Genomic DNA, 16,813 nt, shown 5'->3' with positions numbered 1-16,813 from the left:
AAAGAATAGAAGAGAGTAGAGAAAGAGAGAATCTCTTCATTACATCAACATATATTAAAATCCAAGCTTGCAATCCATGGAAGCCTGAGCTTGTAGCCAAAGAGAAAAGAGCCCTTGATTAGAGATTAAGTCAAAAGCCATTTCACATTCTGCAAAGTCATATTTATACTTAAAGTTGCAAACTAGTGTTCAAGTGGACAATATTTAAAAGAATAACTCTAGGCATAAAATGGGAGTGTGGGAGATACAAATTGGAACTCATATGAGCTTGAGCTATCATGAAACATTAGATTACATCCAACATCGTGATATAACCATTTGAGAAATGTTATAGAAAATATACCTAATAACTCCGAATTTGCAACTAGTAGCTCCAATGAGGGCATAAAATTGTATGCTTGCTCTTCTCCTTGTCCTTGTTCCACAAGCTATTACATAACCAATTTTGGCATCTTCACAATTGAATTTCACCAAATCACTACCTTGACTAGGTTTTGAGCATTCCTAGATTACTTTTAATAGGTCCAATAAGGCTCCAAGTGATACATTAGACTTCATGTACCCATATTAGGCCATGATACTCCACTTTGACGATTCTTATCTCCATTTAATACATTTGACCAAGATTTGAACACTTTGACCAAGGTTGACTATACCTTACTTGGCAAGTGTGCACTTTCGAGCACACAACACTACCAATTTTGGAGGGCTTCTACTGAAGTAAGCTTCCAAGAATATTCCACTAAATATATTTGATTAACTAATCGACTTTATCTTTGTTAAGTGGGATTGAATATGACCTTGTCAAAGATGCTCTACATTTCTCATTATGGAGGTCCAATGGCCTTTGAAAGGGTGTTGATGAGATTCCACCAAGATCTCACTAAGTTTGCTACCTTGAGCTTTGGTTGTTCAAGAGCTTGGGTTTGTTTGCAATTTCTTAGTTGGTGAAATGGATGCTTGATGAGTGTGGTCCTACAATGATGAACTTTAATTGAATTATTTGGATTTCTTCGCTTCATAAGTAGCAAAGGATTTTTAAAAGTCATGAAAATTGATCAATGTTAAAATCCTTTAGGCTGACACATGGAGCAACCTTCAAGAAAACTCATTTTCTAATGAGACACAATTCTTCTCTATGATTCTCTATAGAAAAAACTATAGAAATTTGAGCTATAATTAATACGTCAAGAACGATTTCTCTTTCTCCACCATTGGATCTCCAAGCAGCATGATTACTAGGTGAGACACAATTTTTAAAATATTGGTGCTTGGGGACTTTCATAGTCTGGGTTTCCTCCTCTGAAGTAAGGTTAAGGTATTCCTTTGCCATCTATATCTACATGGCTCTCTCATGTGGCCCACAATAGTGCATTGCATCTTGTTCTTACCTAGGGCCAATGGTTCCCAAAGGTTTTTAGGGGCAATTAAATAGAAAATCCTTTGTTATTATGAGTTGGTGGTCAAGGTCTAGGGTTGGTTCCCAAAGGTTTTTAGGGGCGATTACGTAGAGAATCCTTTATTATGAGTTGGTGATCAAGGTATAGGGTGGCTTTGGCTACTCTTGAGTAATTTGCAAATGTAGTTTTGGAGGTAGCTATTTTCTTAGGGTTGTACCCTTTTTTAAGAAGGGCAAGTTCCATAATACATCATATTGAACTTCATCTCTATATTTAGTAGTGTAATGGATTGTACCTTAACTTGATTTATATTTTGAGGTTTCAATTTTATGGTGTAGACAATGGCTTGCATGATTTTTCCTTGGTGTTTGACTTTTTCTTGCATAGCTTAGCAACTCATACTCCTAATGTGTCTTTTGTTTCGTTGATGATAATTGATGGGATGTTTTTCACATCCTTGGGACATAACTCTATATCATCCTTATCAAATACTTTTGTCATATCGGGTACCCCCCCTTGGTACAAAGCTAGCGTATCTGAGTTGGTGTTTCAATGTACAACATAATCTATCACTTGGCCAATCTAGATACTTCTTTTTGCCAATTCATTCCTAGAGTAAGCTTGTCGATCATATGTTTTGGAAGTACAACATTATACAAAGAGTCATATGAGATCCATGGATGTTTGTAGGAATATTGGTGTACAAATTATATACTCTCCCCTCAAGAACGGCTTCATGTTCAAATTAATTTCTTTGTGAAGGACTGATTTTTGTGTTTTATTGAAGATCTCAAAGGTGATGATGCTTGTCCTTGCCATAGTCCTCGATTCTTTTAGATTAAATAGTCACCAATATGTAGGTCAAGGGGGTTTAAAAGATATAATACTGGAAGCCAAGTTGTATTTGTTTGTATGGTAAGACAACTCGTGTCATAAAAATCTAATATCGAACCAACCCAAATGATTTTCTCATATTAAATTGATCATTTAATGTCGGAGAATAGACGGGAACAAGGGATAGAATATAGACATGTGCTTTCCAGTCTATCTCAACACGGGGCCAATGGTAAAGGGGCCCAAATGAGAGATGATGTGTCAGAGAGCAAGGTTAGCTAATGGGGCTTAAAGACCTTAGGGTCAGCTTCATTAAAGACCTCCAAAGGTTAGTGTTAAAAGTCCTTTGACCTTAGGTAAGCTAGGGTTGAGCTTGATGTGGGAACCCAGACCAAGCTTGAGGTGCTTGTCGTGCTTGCTCACTAAGGTGCTTGAGGTGCTTGTCGCACTTGATGACTAAGGTGCTTGAGGTGCTTGTCGTGCTTGCTGACTAAGATGCTTGAGGTGCTTGTCGTGCTTGTCGACTAGGGAGCTTGAGGTGCTTGTGGGAACACTACCCAAGCTTGAGGTGCTTTGTCATGTTTGCTGACTAAGGTGCTTGAGGGTAAGGTGTTCCACAAAGTCAGCAAAGATCCTACAAGGAGGGGGCGAACCCTACAAGAAGGGGCTAGAGAGAGAACACACACACCCTCACACAAGGCAAGCTTGGTACAAAGAAAGAAAGTAGGACACTTGTCAAGCTTCTTCTCATGTTGCCCTCATGGTGTGCCTAAATCCTATTGGTTGGCCTCCCAAGGGGTCCAATGATAAATTAGTTAATTTAATTAAATTTTTTTGTATTTATCAAGTCCTCTCTCTCACAGGGAAAAGGGGGACACTTGTCCCAAGACTATCCTTGCTACTTGTTATGCATCATGCATGTGATTGGCCACGCTTGCAGGGGTCCAATGAGCTTCAAGCATGAGCTACAAGGAGGGTCAACCAAAGCAAGAAGGGGGGCTGCTTGGGGGGTATACTCTCCCACACACACTCTCATTGTGTGAAGTCAAAGTAAGAGCTCCATCTCCTTCTCTAAGCTAGTAGAGAAGTTGAGAGCCTACACCAACTCTCTTGGCTATGGAATGCAAATCCAACCAAGAGCCATGCTTCAATGCTTAAGCTTGCCATCTTCTCCATTTTCATTATTATGCTATTATGTATGCTAGCAAGAAGAGTGATGATAAGTGAGGAACTATTTCTTTCTCCTATGGAATGTTTCTTCTTCCTCTTCCCTACCCTCATTCCCTGCGCTCTCTCCACCTTCAAAGGTGTTTGAGGCCTTGGGACTGAGGCTTAGGATAGTTTATGATTTTTGCAAATTTTATGTTATGCTCGTGATGCATAAAGCTTTCCATCTTCACTGCATCACCTAGGTCACAAGGAACACAAAGATTGTATTGTACCAAGTCTCTCTTGATGGGAGAATCTATAATACAAATGCCTATTGGAGGGGGGACGGGCTCCACACAAATCCGGTCTCAGTTGTTGTCATGTTCTCTAAACTCTCTCTCTTGCAAAATTATTGTTCATGCCAAGTTAACTAAGTACTATGTTTATGTTGCTACCATCAAATAAGTTCACCCCCTATGCTCTCAAAGTAATCTCACAAACGTGCTTTCTCTAATTTTCCTAATTCCGCTAGTCTCAAAGTTCATAGGCCATTTCCATTACAACTCGTTTGATAATGGAATATGACCCCCCCTTTTACATGAGGTGTGGGCCTTTTACATCATAGCGGGATATAACAATCTTTGTTCTTCTCCTCTAAAAGTTTTGATTAGGTGTCATAAAGAACGTCGAGCAATTCTCCCCTTGATGCCCACTTAGCTTGTAGCTTAAGTAAGGTCATCAAGAGTGAAGAGAACCATCCCCTTAATGTTTACAAAGATTGTACCTAAGCAATGTCACAGGCTGTAAGTAGGAAATTGCACAATCACCTAGACTTTAAATTTGGGGTTTCCATCTAGGTTTATGTAAAATAAACCACATCAAATTATGGTTCCTCACTAACTTTATCTACTACCAAGGTATGCTAGTTGAAATCATCATTACACCTTGTCCAAACTCACAATGAGCTCGAATCTCATTATACAACATGACAATGGCAAAAAATGTTGCAATTTTACAATAGTGTCCATCTAATCGTCATTGTATCCATCCATTCTTAATCTATAGTTTCTTTTACCTAGAACCTTGGTTCAATCGGTCCAAAATCTGCGACAAATCTCCTCTAGAAGATTTGAGGATAACATACCTCTCATGTTAGAGTAAAGAGTGTTCCAAATTTTGCTTTGTATACATGCAAGCAGATATTGCTATTCAATAATTTTGGTAATATGAAATGTATCCACCCCCAATACAAAGAAACATGAAATATGCTTGGAATCTTACTTGTGTCCTTATGTAATTGCTAAGAAGAGTACTATTATTGGACCCTTGACTATCTCCAATGCCTTAAAAGGCCTCAAAAAGGTTTTTTTGATAGAGCATTGACAAAAATTGTAAAAAATATCAATCTTGGTAGTGTTTGATTCTTCTTTTCATGACAAGTCTCATGGATAACCATGTCGGGTGTTGGGGCAGTCGGGTATGCTATCTTGAGCTACCCTCTACATGCATAAATCTTGGTAAGCCCATTCATAAAGTTGGGTGGTCATTCTTTCATCTTTGTGCAGATAGTTAGCCGCCTCAAGTCACCTCGCTTTTTGGATTTCTAAAACAAGCATCAGTGAAGAAGGAAGTTAAGCATAAATTTTATGTGAAGTATTGACTATTGATTTTATTTTATTTTTAATTTGCAAGAGAGTCATTTCATTCAAGAGCCTCATATGGGTCCTTCCTTTATTAGTTTTAAAAAGAGCTTTAGTGAAGAAGGCAGTTTGCATTCGATGTAAAGTATTGGATATTGGATTCTTTTTTAGAAATTTTATTTTGTTAAAGAGTCCTTTCTTCATATGGGTCCATTTCATTTAGTTGTTTTAGAGTGCCAACGTGACTATAACTTTCTCAAGGCCTTAGAGGCATACTTTTATGATAGGTTTTGATTTCAAGATTTGCGTGCTATTGGCCACATTGAGTCAAATGTCCATGGGAGACATACTAAGGCCACATTCAAGATCTGTCAAGGAGATTGATTGAGTCCTCCCAAATGAAGATGTGCTGACTTGGTCTATTTCTTCGTTGCCTGCCCACTTATTAGCTTGAGAAAAAATTAAAAGCTTGTAGGAACCAAGGTGAGCTTATGTGTTTGTCAGCAGTTCAAGGAAGAGAAGAGACCTCTCATGCTACACTCAAGAGGTTTCTAATGGAAGTTGTTGACGCTCCTCAATGTTGTATAGATTGTCAAACTGCAACCTTTTTTTGGCCAAGCACAATAAGTTCTTCCTTAGCTCCATGATGGCCACTTCTTTGCCTACTTTAGATGCTTGTCCTTTGAACTGCTCGTCTATTAAAATTTGACATACGAAGGAATTTTGGCCTCTCAATAGCCTCTACAAAAGTTCAAAGTTGCCTTGAAAGATAATTTGTTTGGGAGTATGCAAGCCATTTTAGACCCATAGATAATGTGGGGGCAAGAGTGGAGTTGTTGAAAGAATAAGGGCAACCTTAGCAAATTTCTAATGGTGACTCAAAAGGTAGAATTAGGCTTCCTAGTGGTATGGAAAAACAGCTGAAACTCAACCATGCAATCAGAACAAAGGTGTCCCATTAGTTTATAGGAATTAGGTGCGGAATTGCTCGAAAAGGAGGCCATGCTAACTAGTGGCAACATATGCTACTACTTTGTTTGCACATTCAAGTGTGATGGCCATGGTTGGCCATATTCGCATTGTCCTATCTTCGTGTGCATCGATGGTGTTTGACGTCCCACTTGTGTATTAGAGTGACCTTCTATTATATAGTGTGCCTCGTTTAGGTGGACTACTGCTCGATGAGTTGCTCCCTCAGGATGTTACATAAATGCTCTTCTTCTTCCTAAGGAGTCCCTCAACGTCACACATTCCTCTTACAAAAATTCTCATTTGCACCTCAGTAAAGCTTTCAACTTTTCAGCTACTTGAATGAGTTTGGAGGTATTTTTTAATTTGTTTTAAAACTACACAGCCTTGTACTGGCAACTTGCAGGTAGTGTTCACATGATAAGGAAGTGCAAAATTGTAAGGCATCATTAATGATCCTTTGAATATGTTATAGTCAAAGCGCCCATCCAAAGGACCTTCCTTCAAATTGATTTATTAGTGAAGTTTCCCATCACGCTTCTATTTTTTCTTCTTGATGAACTAGTTCACATAGAATATATGGGTGTGGTACATGTAGCACCCATGGCCTAACCAATACTTCAAAAAATCAATCATGATACACCTCTCTCTTCAGAACTCATCCCTTTGTGTTATCACTAGTTTGGTAACCTAACATGACTTAAAAGTGTGCTTTCAGGGTTTTGAAAAGAAATCCCAAAACCATAGTAGATCTACTCATTTGGGAAAATCCTTTCATGAGCTTATAGTCACTCAAGGACTACTACATATGGAAAAAACGAGAAACTTGTAAAAGTTTTCATCTCTTGGTCACAACAAGCCTCCAAAGTGATAAACTAGTCCATTTTGCCCAAAACAGCCATTTCTTACGATTGATTGCATATAAATGAGAATGGGAATTTTTGTAGGACATGAGATAAAATTCTCTGTTAACTTCAATGGGTTCGTGATAAAAAAATATGGTTGCTTTTGCCTCACTTTTTTTGTTTTGCAATTAAAAAAAAGGTACAAAAAAGTTGTATTTATGCCATTCCGCGGATCTATCATCAAAGCTTCTATACTCACGCTCAATATAGATACTATATACATATTTTCTTGGTTTCCTTTGGGCCTTTGGATTCAAAAGGAGCCATGGAACATGTCAAAAGAATAATGGATCTCTTACCAAGTGGAACCTTGGTGATAATGATGAAGTGCTAAATACAACAAACATGAAAAGACTAGGTTTAGCATTATGACCTCTAGGATTCCATAGAAACATATCTAGCCAAATTTGAAGTTTATGATTATATATGGTTACTACCTACAAAATACAGAATTGGCCTAAGAAACTAGCAATATTGAGAAAGCTAAACAAAAAAGCTGAAAAACAGAAAACATTTTGGGCACTGACACGTGTCATGCACTCTTCCATGCGCACCACCTACCAAGCCAAAACGAATCTCGATTGTGACAAATCCCCTTTTTCCCTCAAAAGCATAAAATCACTCTCTTGCTCTCTCCCCTCCACTTTTCCCCTCAAAGCCACAAAAGGGATCTCCTGAAATTCTGTCTAATACGCCACTTTGCAAAATTGGCTAGGCCTACTTGCTACACTAGATTGTCTCGTGTTCTTTTGCAATTGAAAACATCAACCATCATCATATAATATGCTATATAGGGTATTAGGTGCCCCAAAACTCAAGGACGACTAGCTTTATGTTATACATGCCACTTACACAATCAAAATTGCATTTGGATATCAAGAAACCCACCCAAAAAATCATAAAAGTGCTAAATTTGGCCAAAGAACAGGATTAGGCAATTCTTGTAAGTTGGTCATAACTTTCAACTTTAACACTTAATTCTCCCTAGAAGCATCAGAACATGTTGTGTTTACTAAGGCTAATCCTGTAGCAATCTAAACCTCACAAGCATGAATTTTAGAGTGGTATAATTGCAAAACTTTGACAAAAAGCCAAAAAACAGGACCTGTTTTTCCACGCAGTTTATGTTCGAAAATGTTGTGCAAGAGTAAGGTTAATAATGGGAACAATATTCCCGAAAAATGTCAAGTTTTTTTCAGCTCATAAGGAAACTTTATGGATATATAGCACCTAGAAATTCATTTAATTCAAGTAAAATGGTCCCTTAACAAGACATAAAATTGTCCTATTACTAGTCTAGTATTAATTAAGCTTACCTTAAGTCTAACATTTTCATGCAACTTGAAAGTTCCAGCACATACACATTCATTCTTTATTACATCCAAACACTGACTGCTATTGTAATACTAATCTATATATTTGGGCAAATGTAGAAGGTAATGGGGGTACATGGTCACTGAAAGTAATCAGGACTTGTTACACTTTGCAAATGGTTAGGCTATGGAAAACCGAGACCCAAATTCGATGTTAGCAATGGGCCTTGCCTTTAAAAACCTTTTTTTAATTTTAGATCTTCGTCCAATCAATAATGCAGATTATTTCAATACCAACACGTTGTTCTCAATGGGCTTGAACATCCGTGCTAAAAGAAAAAAAACTTAAATCTTCTCTATCAATTAGAGGCCATAGTGAGTGATTCACTTTGTTTAGTTTGTGAATGGGTCCTTTCATTGAAGAGCCTCATGGGTTTCTTCCACCTTTATGGAATATAAAGGCTTATTTTAGCTTGTTAATGGTCCTTTCATAAGGCTTCTCAATTTCTTGTTTTTGGATGCCAAAGTGAGTCTTGAAGGTTTTGGTCTCCATAGACCGAGGCCTTAGTGTTTGGTTGTTTGTTTGTTCTTAAATGCTAGACCTTAAGGTTGAAAAAACCAAGACCTTTTGCACTCATCTCTCTCTCTTCCTCTCACACTCACAGAGAGACACACACACACACACACAAACTTTTAAAAATATACTATTCATTATTTATTAATAATGGGTTTTCTTATGGCAAGCCATCTTAAATTCTTTAACATTCCTCAATCTTGCTCTTCTCAAGTGGTGATTGGGAGTTTTAGTATGTGAAGAAATATAAGCTCTGTATTTCATGTTAATTTCAAGCATGCAACATGTACTTGGATTGATGTTTTGTAATGCAAAATAGGAGGAGCAAAGTAGCCCAAATTAGGATAGACAAATTATCAGCTACCTTACTACATGCGTGACATGTACACCTTGATTTGTGTTACAAATATGAGTGCTATTTAAGTTCTTCATTTTTCAAACCATACAACTTCTAGAATATAGCTTGATTTTCTTCAAGCTTTGATTATTTTTCTGAAAATGATTCACCAAGTGTGGAATTTTGGATGAGATAATTATTGGTTGAGACATAATATTCTGGAACATCGTAATTTGGTTTATTTACTTAAAACTATATGGAGGTTTTTCATGAGCAAGGTGGCACTGCTAATTGATCAAAGAAATTGCCCATGTTTACAGTAAAACCACCTAGTTTGAAATTTATGTTGCAAATGGAGTTAAAGATGTTACAAAGATAAAACACAAAAAAATATAGTTGAATCACCTCTAGCGTAGGTTTTGAAAGGTTTTTAAATGTATTGTTTGTTTGTTTGTTTTTTTTTTAAAACTCGGGAAAAAGTATGGTTATGCGAGTGTTTAGAAAGCAAGCCTAGTGTTGGCATACTAAATCTGAAGGTTTTGAACACTAAATTTCTCTTTGTTTTTAGGTTTTCTCATATTTAATCCTAAAATTTAAAAATAAATGTCAAAATATTTTAGGTTGGTTGTTTCTAAGTTTTTAAAGAAAATAGCAATTTGAGAGCTGACATTACACTAAACATAGGTTTTCTTCAAGCAACGATGACACTGGCATTAAGGCCCTTGACTCAATGTGCTTAAAATAATTGTTTTCCAAAAACTTGATAAATGTACACATGGAAGATTTTAGAGGTAAATTGACCATATTTGAGGTCATTTTGGCATGCGAAACCATGTTTTAGAGAACATAGGAGAAAAGCTTACAAAGTTTTGAATGCAAGTTCGACATGCTAAAACATGCCTTAGGGGAGAACGGAGAAAGGCCTACAAATGTCCTTTGTTCCTTTCTTTACTAAAAAGGCACACAAATATTTCGAGGAACCTAGTGGCTCTACTTCGGAAAAAAGGGATTAATTTTTCTATAAAGATTCCTTGAAGAACTATAGTTTTCTAGGATTGCTACCCCTACAGGGTGCCATGATGGTGAGGACATGCCACATGTTGCATCTTTTCAAGTTTGTTAGCGAGTGTAGCTTCATGAATCTCTTACGACAAGGTTGAAATACGTACTGTACTACACATTTGTTGATGCGTCTCACTATGACTCACGAACAATCTAGCCCTTGTAGGTTGAGTGGCTCATTGAATGCAACTAACCCTTGTGGGTCGAGTGCCTCAAAAATGAACACAACGCATAACATATATGCTTATCCACAAAGGGCATCGCTCGACTCTTTGTCGACACTTAACTCTTCATCGCTTGCTCAAGAACACTACAATTATTTTAATAAAACCACAATCTTTAAGGTTCAAAGCTCTCGAGTTGTAAGCTTTTCACCTATCTTCACAAAGATCCAACATGATCGACACTTCACTGGTTGACATCAACCGCATTTCTTGAAAATTTGTGTCAAAAGTAGGGCCAATAGTACAACTCCCCCATGCCAATTTAAAGACACCATCCTACGGCTAAGATTTTATCTCATTTTCGCCAAGCGCTAAAAAATTTGTGTTTTGATGATCACAAATTGGTGCTTGTTTGAATCATGTTTTGGTAGTCGATGGTCCACACACAAGACCCGGCCCATCACTAGCCCCTTAACCTAGAGAATGGGTCCCTTCATTTTGCACTTTGTTTTAGTTCGGGTTCAAATGGCATGATGGCAACTTCCACATACTTTCTTTCTAATATAACTCTCATATATTTTAAAAAAAAAGGGAAAATTACCAAAATACCCCTCTAATTTGTGGAAATTCCCAAATACCCTTCAAATTTCAAAAATTCCCAAAATACCCTTGTATCTATTTTGGTTGGATTGTTCAAGGTTTTCTAATCTTTATTCCTTTTTTACAATTGAGATCCGTTTTTGAGTGCTTAGCAAATTACATCTCAAATTCATCTCCAAAGCCTACATAACCAACTCAAATTCTAGTTTTATCATATTGTATTGATAGACAATAGTCTTCTTATGAAAAGCTATAATTTTTCCATCTTTGAAGAAATTTAATCTCACAACCAAGGGTATCTTGGGAATTTCGGAAAATTAAAAAGGGCATTTTGGGAATTTATGACAAAACATTGGGGGTACTTTGGGAATTTTCAAAATTTGAGGGGTATTTTTGTAATTTTCCCAAAAGAGTTTCCGCCGTCTGTCCACACCGAAATTATCTACGTCGTCAAAAAGATAGCCGGCCGTCATTGACGCCTCCTGGGCATCGCCAAGAGAATGGCGGGCTTTCGCACGCCCACGCAGCAGCAGTTCCTTCTACCGCCGGGCAACCTTATTAGAATGCCTACGTGAACCTGCACCTTGTTTCACCTTTGCACATTAGCGAGAGAGAGGTGTCTTTCGTAAGGCCTAATCAGCTGGACCATGATCTTGGTATTAGTCTTGTGGTTGACACTGTTGCCAGCAGCCTTCATTGAAGCAGAAGACTTGAGAAATTACGATATTCTACCTTCTATGTGTGTAATTATGAGCTATTGCCATGTTAACTATGTGCAAGAAAGTAATAAATCTTTTTGTGTGGATAATGACAAGTTAAGCGGCATCTGTGTTGCAGATCTGACGTCAGAAAGCTCAAAGTAGGACAAGAACTTCTTGCTGAAAAGCTTGCTTTGAAGGGGGGACGGTGCGTGTATGTTTTGGAGGGACTGGAGCTGCCCAAATCATATGAAGTGAAGATTTCTTATCCAGCTTCAGTATGTATCAGTATTTAGTGCATATTTTTGGGGTGTGTTTGATTTCTTATCCAGCTTCAGTATGTATCAGTATTTAGTGCATATTTTTGGGGTGTGTTTGATTTAATGCCCTAGACCAAAGAGTGTAAGTGCGTTTCGGTGAAAGGGCAGTTCCTTTGAGGGCTTAAATTACCCTTCCGCCTACTAAGCATTTCTTGGCCAATTGGCTACGGCTCTCACCCGTTTTGTGGCCAGACTTGCTCCGAACCACGACTTTTTGGGGTGTGTTTGATTTAGTTCTAATGCCCTAGACCAATACGTTTCGGGGAAAGGGCAGTCCCTTTGAGGACTTAAAGAGTGTAAGTGCGTTTCGGTGAAAGGGCAGTCCCCTTTGTTTGGAAGTGCATATTTTTGGCCAAGGATTAGCTGGGCAGTACAATAAGATCAGTGTTACACCCCTAGGCATCAGGATGGGCGGCCTAGCTTGGGTGTCCTGGCAAGCACTACGAGGGGTCTATAGTCTAAGTGTAGTCATCCTTCGCTTCAGCTAAGAGTGCGTTCACATGCAGGGCGGGCTCACACTAGCTGGACACTGCTAAGGTGTCCATCCTGATGTCCACGGACATAACAATTAGCCATGTGCATGTGGAGCTTAAACGATCGCCATGTGCGTGTCTCTGTTTTTTTATGTCAAGCTGTAAAGTTTGGGGAGCTTTCATGACAGAACATGTACATGAAGAACCTAGATGATTGTGAGCTTAATTGTCTTTTTTTTCTGTTTGTCATGTACCTTTTTCCTAGCTTGATCGAAGATATAACCATTTGAAAGGTTTCATAGCCCTATTAGCAGCTAAAGTGGTAGATTATGGTCTTAGTGACTCAATAGAGGTTTACGAAACAAAAGTCTAGCAGAGTGTATCAGGTGCTAATCAACGAGTTAACCTTATAGGATAAAATTACTCTTTACAAAATCCAGGTCCGTTAAAGCGGCCTAATACTTTTTTCGTTCTTCGTTTTTTTAAGTACTTCAAGATCAACTCAGGAATATAGGTCTAGTTTGGGATGGGTTTTTAAAGACCTCTGTTGTACTCCATCAATTTATTCGCAAAGTTGGTAGACCTGGTCATATCAACAAGAATAGAAGATGCGAAAAATATTGCATGTGTGGGCTGATTGTGTTTTGGTGCAAACACTAAGCTTTCAACAACTCCAGCCAGTGTTGTTTTTTTCACACTTTTCTCAAGGGAAAGCATTGGCTTGGAATGAAAGGAAGGCTATCTTGGAAATTATGAAAACAGCTTTGCTGGAAACTGTTTTTTGTCTCTCTTCAAGGCATCTTTTCTGGGGAGCAAGTCATGGTTGAAGCCTTATTTGCCTGGCGAGTTGTTTACAATAACGTCGATGCTCAATAGGGCATGCTTGTATTAGAAGGTTTGACATTGATTTGTTTTGTGCAGAGTAACTTGTCATATGGGTCTTTTGTCTCTATTGTAACAATGCACATTGTCAAAGGGGATGGGTATCGGGGCCCAATCTTGTTAGGGTGGTCCAGGCAGTTTTGATGAGCTTAGGGCTTTTGTAGTTTGGATGGAGCTGATGGCTATATTGTCTTGTGGATGAGTATAATGAGTCTATACCTTGCACTTTCCTTTAAAGGTAAATCTGGGCTTATCCTGGATTCATCTAGGTATATATATTGTAGGACGCTTTGGATGGCTGCTTTTTGGATCTTCAAGACAAAGCACCTCCAGGGTTGATCATATGCACCAATGAGATTGATGTTGGCCGTGCATGGACACCACGAGATAGATTTGGGGCTGATTTGCTCACCCGATGACTCAAGCGCCGAATACCACTGGCAGCAAAAAAGCAGATCAGAATACTGAAAATACCGCAGATCTAGGGGGGTTTGCAAGGGGAGATGATAAGGCAGCCACAGTAACAATGGGCACCTCCAACGGAGAGGTGGAAGAGGCTGAGTGGACGGGATTGTGCTGCCAAAGGGAGTCATCTGCAGGCTGAAAACGCATCAGTAAGGGGAACTTTAGGTCTCAGCTTTGAAACATGAGGGTTGCTTTGAGACGAATGCCCAACTATGGGGGCAAGGGCTTCTTTTATATGGAAATTCTCCTTTAGAGATCCGTAGGTCTGGTGCCAGTTTATAAGATGAAGTACACCTTGAATTGCCGAAGTCAACACAAAGTTGAGTGCGACAAAGCAGACTTCGAGTCCCATAGGACAGTGGATGCACTGTGAGGAAACCAGCTTCTGAGTTTTGCCCTGAGGCTTGCGGTAACGATCCTCGAAGTTCACGGTGTCACAAAGTGATGATGTAGCATGATTATCCCGACCAATGAGAGGAGCAAAGTCCGAGCAAGAGCCAAGCAGAAACAAAGGACCAAAATCTAAGTCCAGAATCCCATGAAACATGGTGGGAATCTCGAGAGGATTCATGGTGTGATTCGTAGCGCAAAAGCTGGTATGGACGTGCTTTTCAGCAAGAGATTGAAAGCAATTGACTTTTGAGGTGCCAAATGATTTTGAGAGCGCCAATTATAAAAGCTTTTACTTTACAGAGCTTTTGAGGTGCTGTGCTTTTGTTAGAGTTGCTTTTGGGCCTTCTAGCGGTTGCAACTGTGATTTTTAAATATAAAAAGAAGTACCAAAGGGGCACCTTTTTGGGAGTAGAACTTCGCCACTCTGTGTCTGTTGTCTAAAGTGTGATGTTCCCTCTTTCAAGTTCAAGCGTTTGCTATTTTGGTTTAGTTTGGTTATTGTTGCAATGATTGTACTGCCTTGCTAGTGGTAGTGGTGCGAGAGCTCAAACGATTGTTCTTCTTAGAGCAATTTGGTTAAGAATTACAGCAATCGAGTGTGGAAGCATCACTTTTTTATCTGTGGGAATGAGAAGAAGAAGAGAAGCAGTAGGAGGACAAAGAGATTATGAAAACATAAGCTTTTTGAAGAAAATGCGTTTTGAAGAGGTGTTTTCAAAGAAATTCATTTTTGAAGAAATTGCTCTTTGAAGAAGCCGCGTTTTAATGAAGTTGCTTTTCAAAGAAATTGCTATTACAAGAAACGGCTTTTTGAAGAAGCTGCTTTTTGGAAGAAGTTTCTTTTTGACAAATTGGCAGAATTTGACGAAGTGGAATAGGATGCTGTGGGGAAGTAGTTCTAGACTCGGCAAGGTCTACTTCGAAAGTTATTTGAGGACGGAAAAGCAATGGTAGATATGCTTCTGAGAGTTTGCATAGTATCTGACCAAGGGGGAAGACAAGAAGCTGAGAACAGAAAACAAAGAAAGCGAAGGCAAGAATGGTCTTGGTGCAGTGGAAGACGGAAAAGTAGTGGTAAATATGCTTTTGAGAGTCAGCAAGGGGGAAGACAAGAAGTAGAGGACAAAAAAACAAAGAAAGCGAAGGCAGGAATGGTTTTGGTGTCTTTGAAGATGTGGCGAAGTCTATTGAAAATTTTTCGTGTTCCAAGAACTTTTCGAATAGATTCAGAGAGGGATTGGTAGAATCTCTTTGAAAAGTTGCAGTGTGCAAGGACTTTTCGAACAGAGTCTCTTGGTTTTGTGCAAGCAGAAAAGTTGTAGTTGGCAAGGACTTTTTGAAAAAGGACCTTCTAGACTTCTACTGATAGGAGCTCTGGAGCTCATGGAAGTTTGGATTTGGAGGACGACGATTTGGCAGCTAACCCTTGAAGAAGAAAGATCTTGCCTTGGAATCGTCCGATGAGAGGAGCTTCTCTGTGAGAGCTCTTAGGTATTTTCAATAATCGAGTTTGGTGTGGTGCCTGGCACACGAGGGGAGTCACTCAACTCTCCATAACAGATTGATAAGTTATGGTATTTCTTTTTTAGATTAACCAAAGACACCGTAGGTTGGCAGTATTCTACTTGTAAATTTCTCTGCATGCTAGCAGTTGTTTGATTGATATACTCTTGCAAATGTGTGTTTGTTTGAGTATGAAATATGAGATGTCGGCAACATTTTGTCGCTAGTCATCAATAGGGGTGATATTGATGATTGATATGATGAATTTAGTCCATTTATACAAATGCTAGAGATTCCTGAGATCTGGATGTGATGGCTAAATGATTCATTGAACTCATAGCTTATGTTTGAGATCTTGCTAGGACAAAGATGTGAACGTGTATTGTGAATGTGATCCTAGTGCATCAACAATCCTATCTGGATGAGATGACTGGATACTTATCTTAGTGCATCAGAAGTTCTGGAAGGATGAGATAGTTAGATAGTGATCTTGGTGCATTAATTGTTTTGGATTAGATGAGATGACAAGATTGATTGTTTGCATCTGAGCGTTCAATGTAAACTAGGTGAATGTTGATTGTTGATTCGTAATCCAATGTGGATTAGAATATGTGTGGATGCATGCTTTCTGTCATGTGATGATGGTCATTAGTATGTGTGCATGGGATCAGTGAGGTGATATGACTGATGAGGTGACGAGATTTAGTGCATCGAGACATCTGTTAGTAGTGATTGGTGCGATCTGGATGTGATTGCTAAATAAGTTGTAATGAATGTATTGTCTTGTGAGGATGGTCATTGGCATGTATGCATGTGATAGCTAAATAAGTTTAATGAATGTATTGTCTCGTGAGGATGGTCATTGGCATGTATGCATGGAACCATTGAGGTGAAAGGACTGATGAGATGATGAGATTTAGTGCATCGAGACATTTCTTAGAGATCATTGCGATCTGGATGTGATTGCTAAATAAGTCGTAATGATCACGATTCGTGTCCTACATCTTGACGGGGATAATGATGTGAATGTGATTGGGATTGTACTAGTGTTCTTTGTGCTACTCAGTAGTCAAATTGAATGTGTGCATAGAGTCTATGTCTATTGAGCTGTTTACTATTTATTGTCTATTTG

General features: G+C 38.7%; 1 protein-coding gene across 2 annotated transcripts in view; it reads left to right on the top strand.

The window, feature by feature from the left end:
• The first annotated feature begins 11,407 nt into the window (after positions 1-11,407).
• LOC147450846 (uncharacterized) overlaps positions 11,408-16,813 on the top strand; it is a 68,185-nt gene continuing 62,779 nt past the window's right edge. Inside the window, exons 1-2 of one of the 2 annotated variants that reach the window (XM_086519859.1) lie at positions 11,408-11,686; positions 11,785-11,923. In XM_086519859.1, the coding sequence (XP_086375985.1) occupies positions 11,595-11,686; positions 11,785-11,923 (231 nt within the window). In that variant the 5' untranslated portion in view covers positions 11,408-11,594. The remainder of the gene's footprint in view (positions 11,687-11,784; positions 11,924-16,813) is intronic. The other variant, XM_086519858.1, reaches the window with a different exon arrangement.

The sequence above is a fragment of the Adiantum capillus-veneris genome, chromosome 9 (assembly GCF_014529385.1).
Source record: "Adiantum capillus-veneris isolate H3 chromosome 9, ASM1452938v2, whole genome shotgun sequence".
In the NCBI taxonomy this organism is placed as follows: Eukaryota; Viridiplantae; Streptophyta; class Polypodiopsida; order Polypodiales; family Pteridaceae; genus Adiantum; species Adiantum capillus-veneris.
Note: the sequence above shows the minus strand (reverse complement) of the source record. Positions and strands in the feature narration are given on the sequence as shown.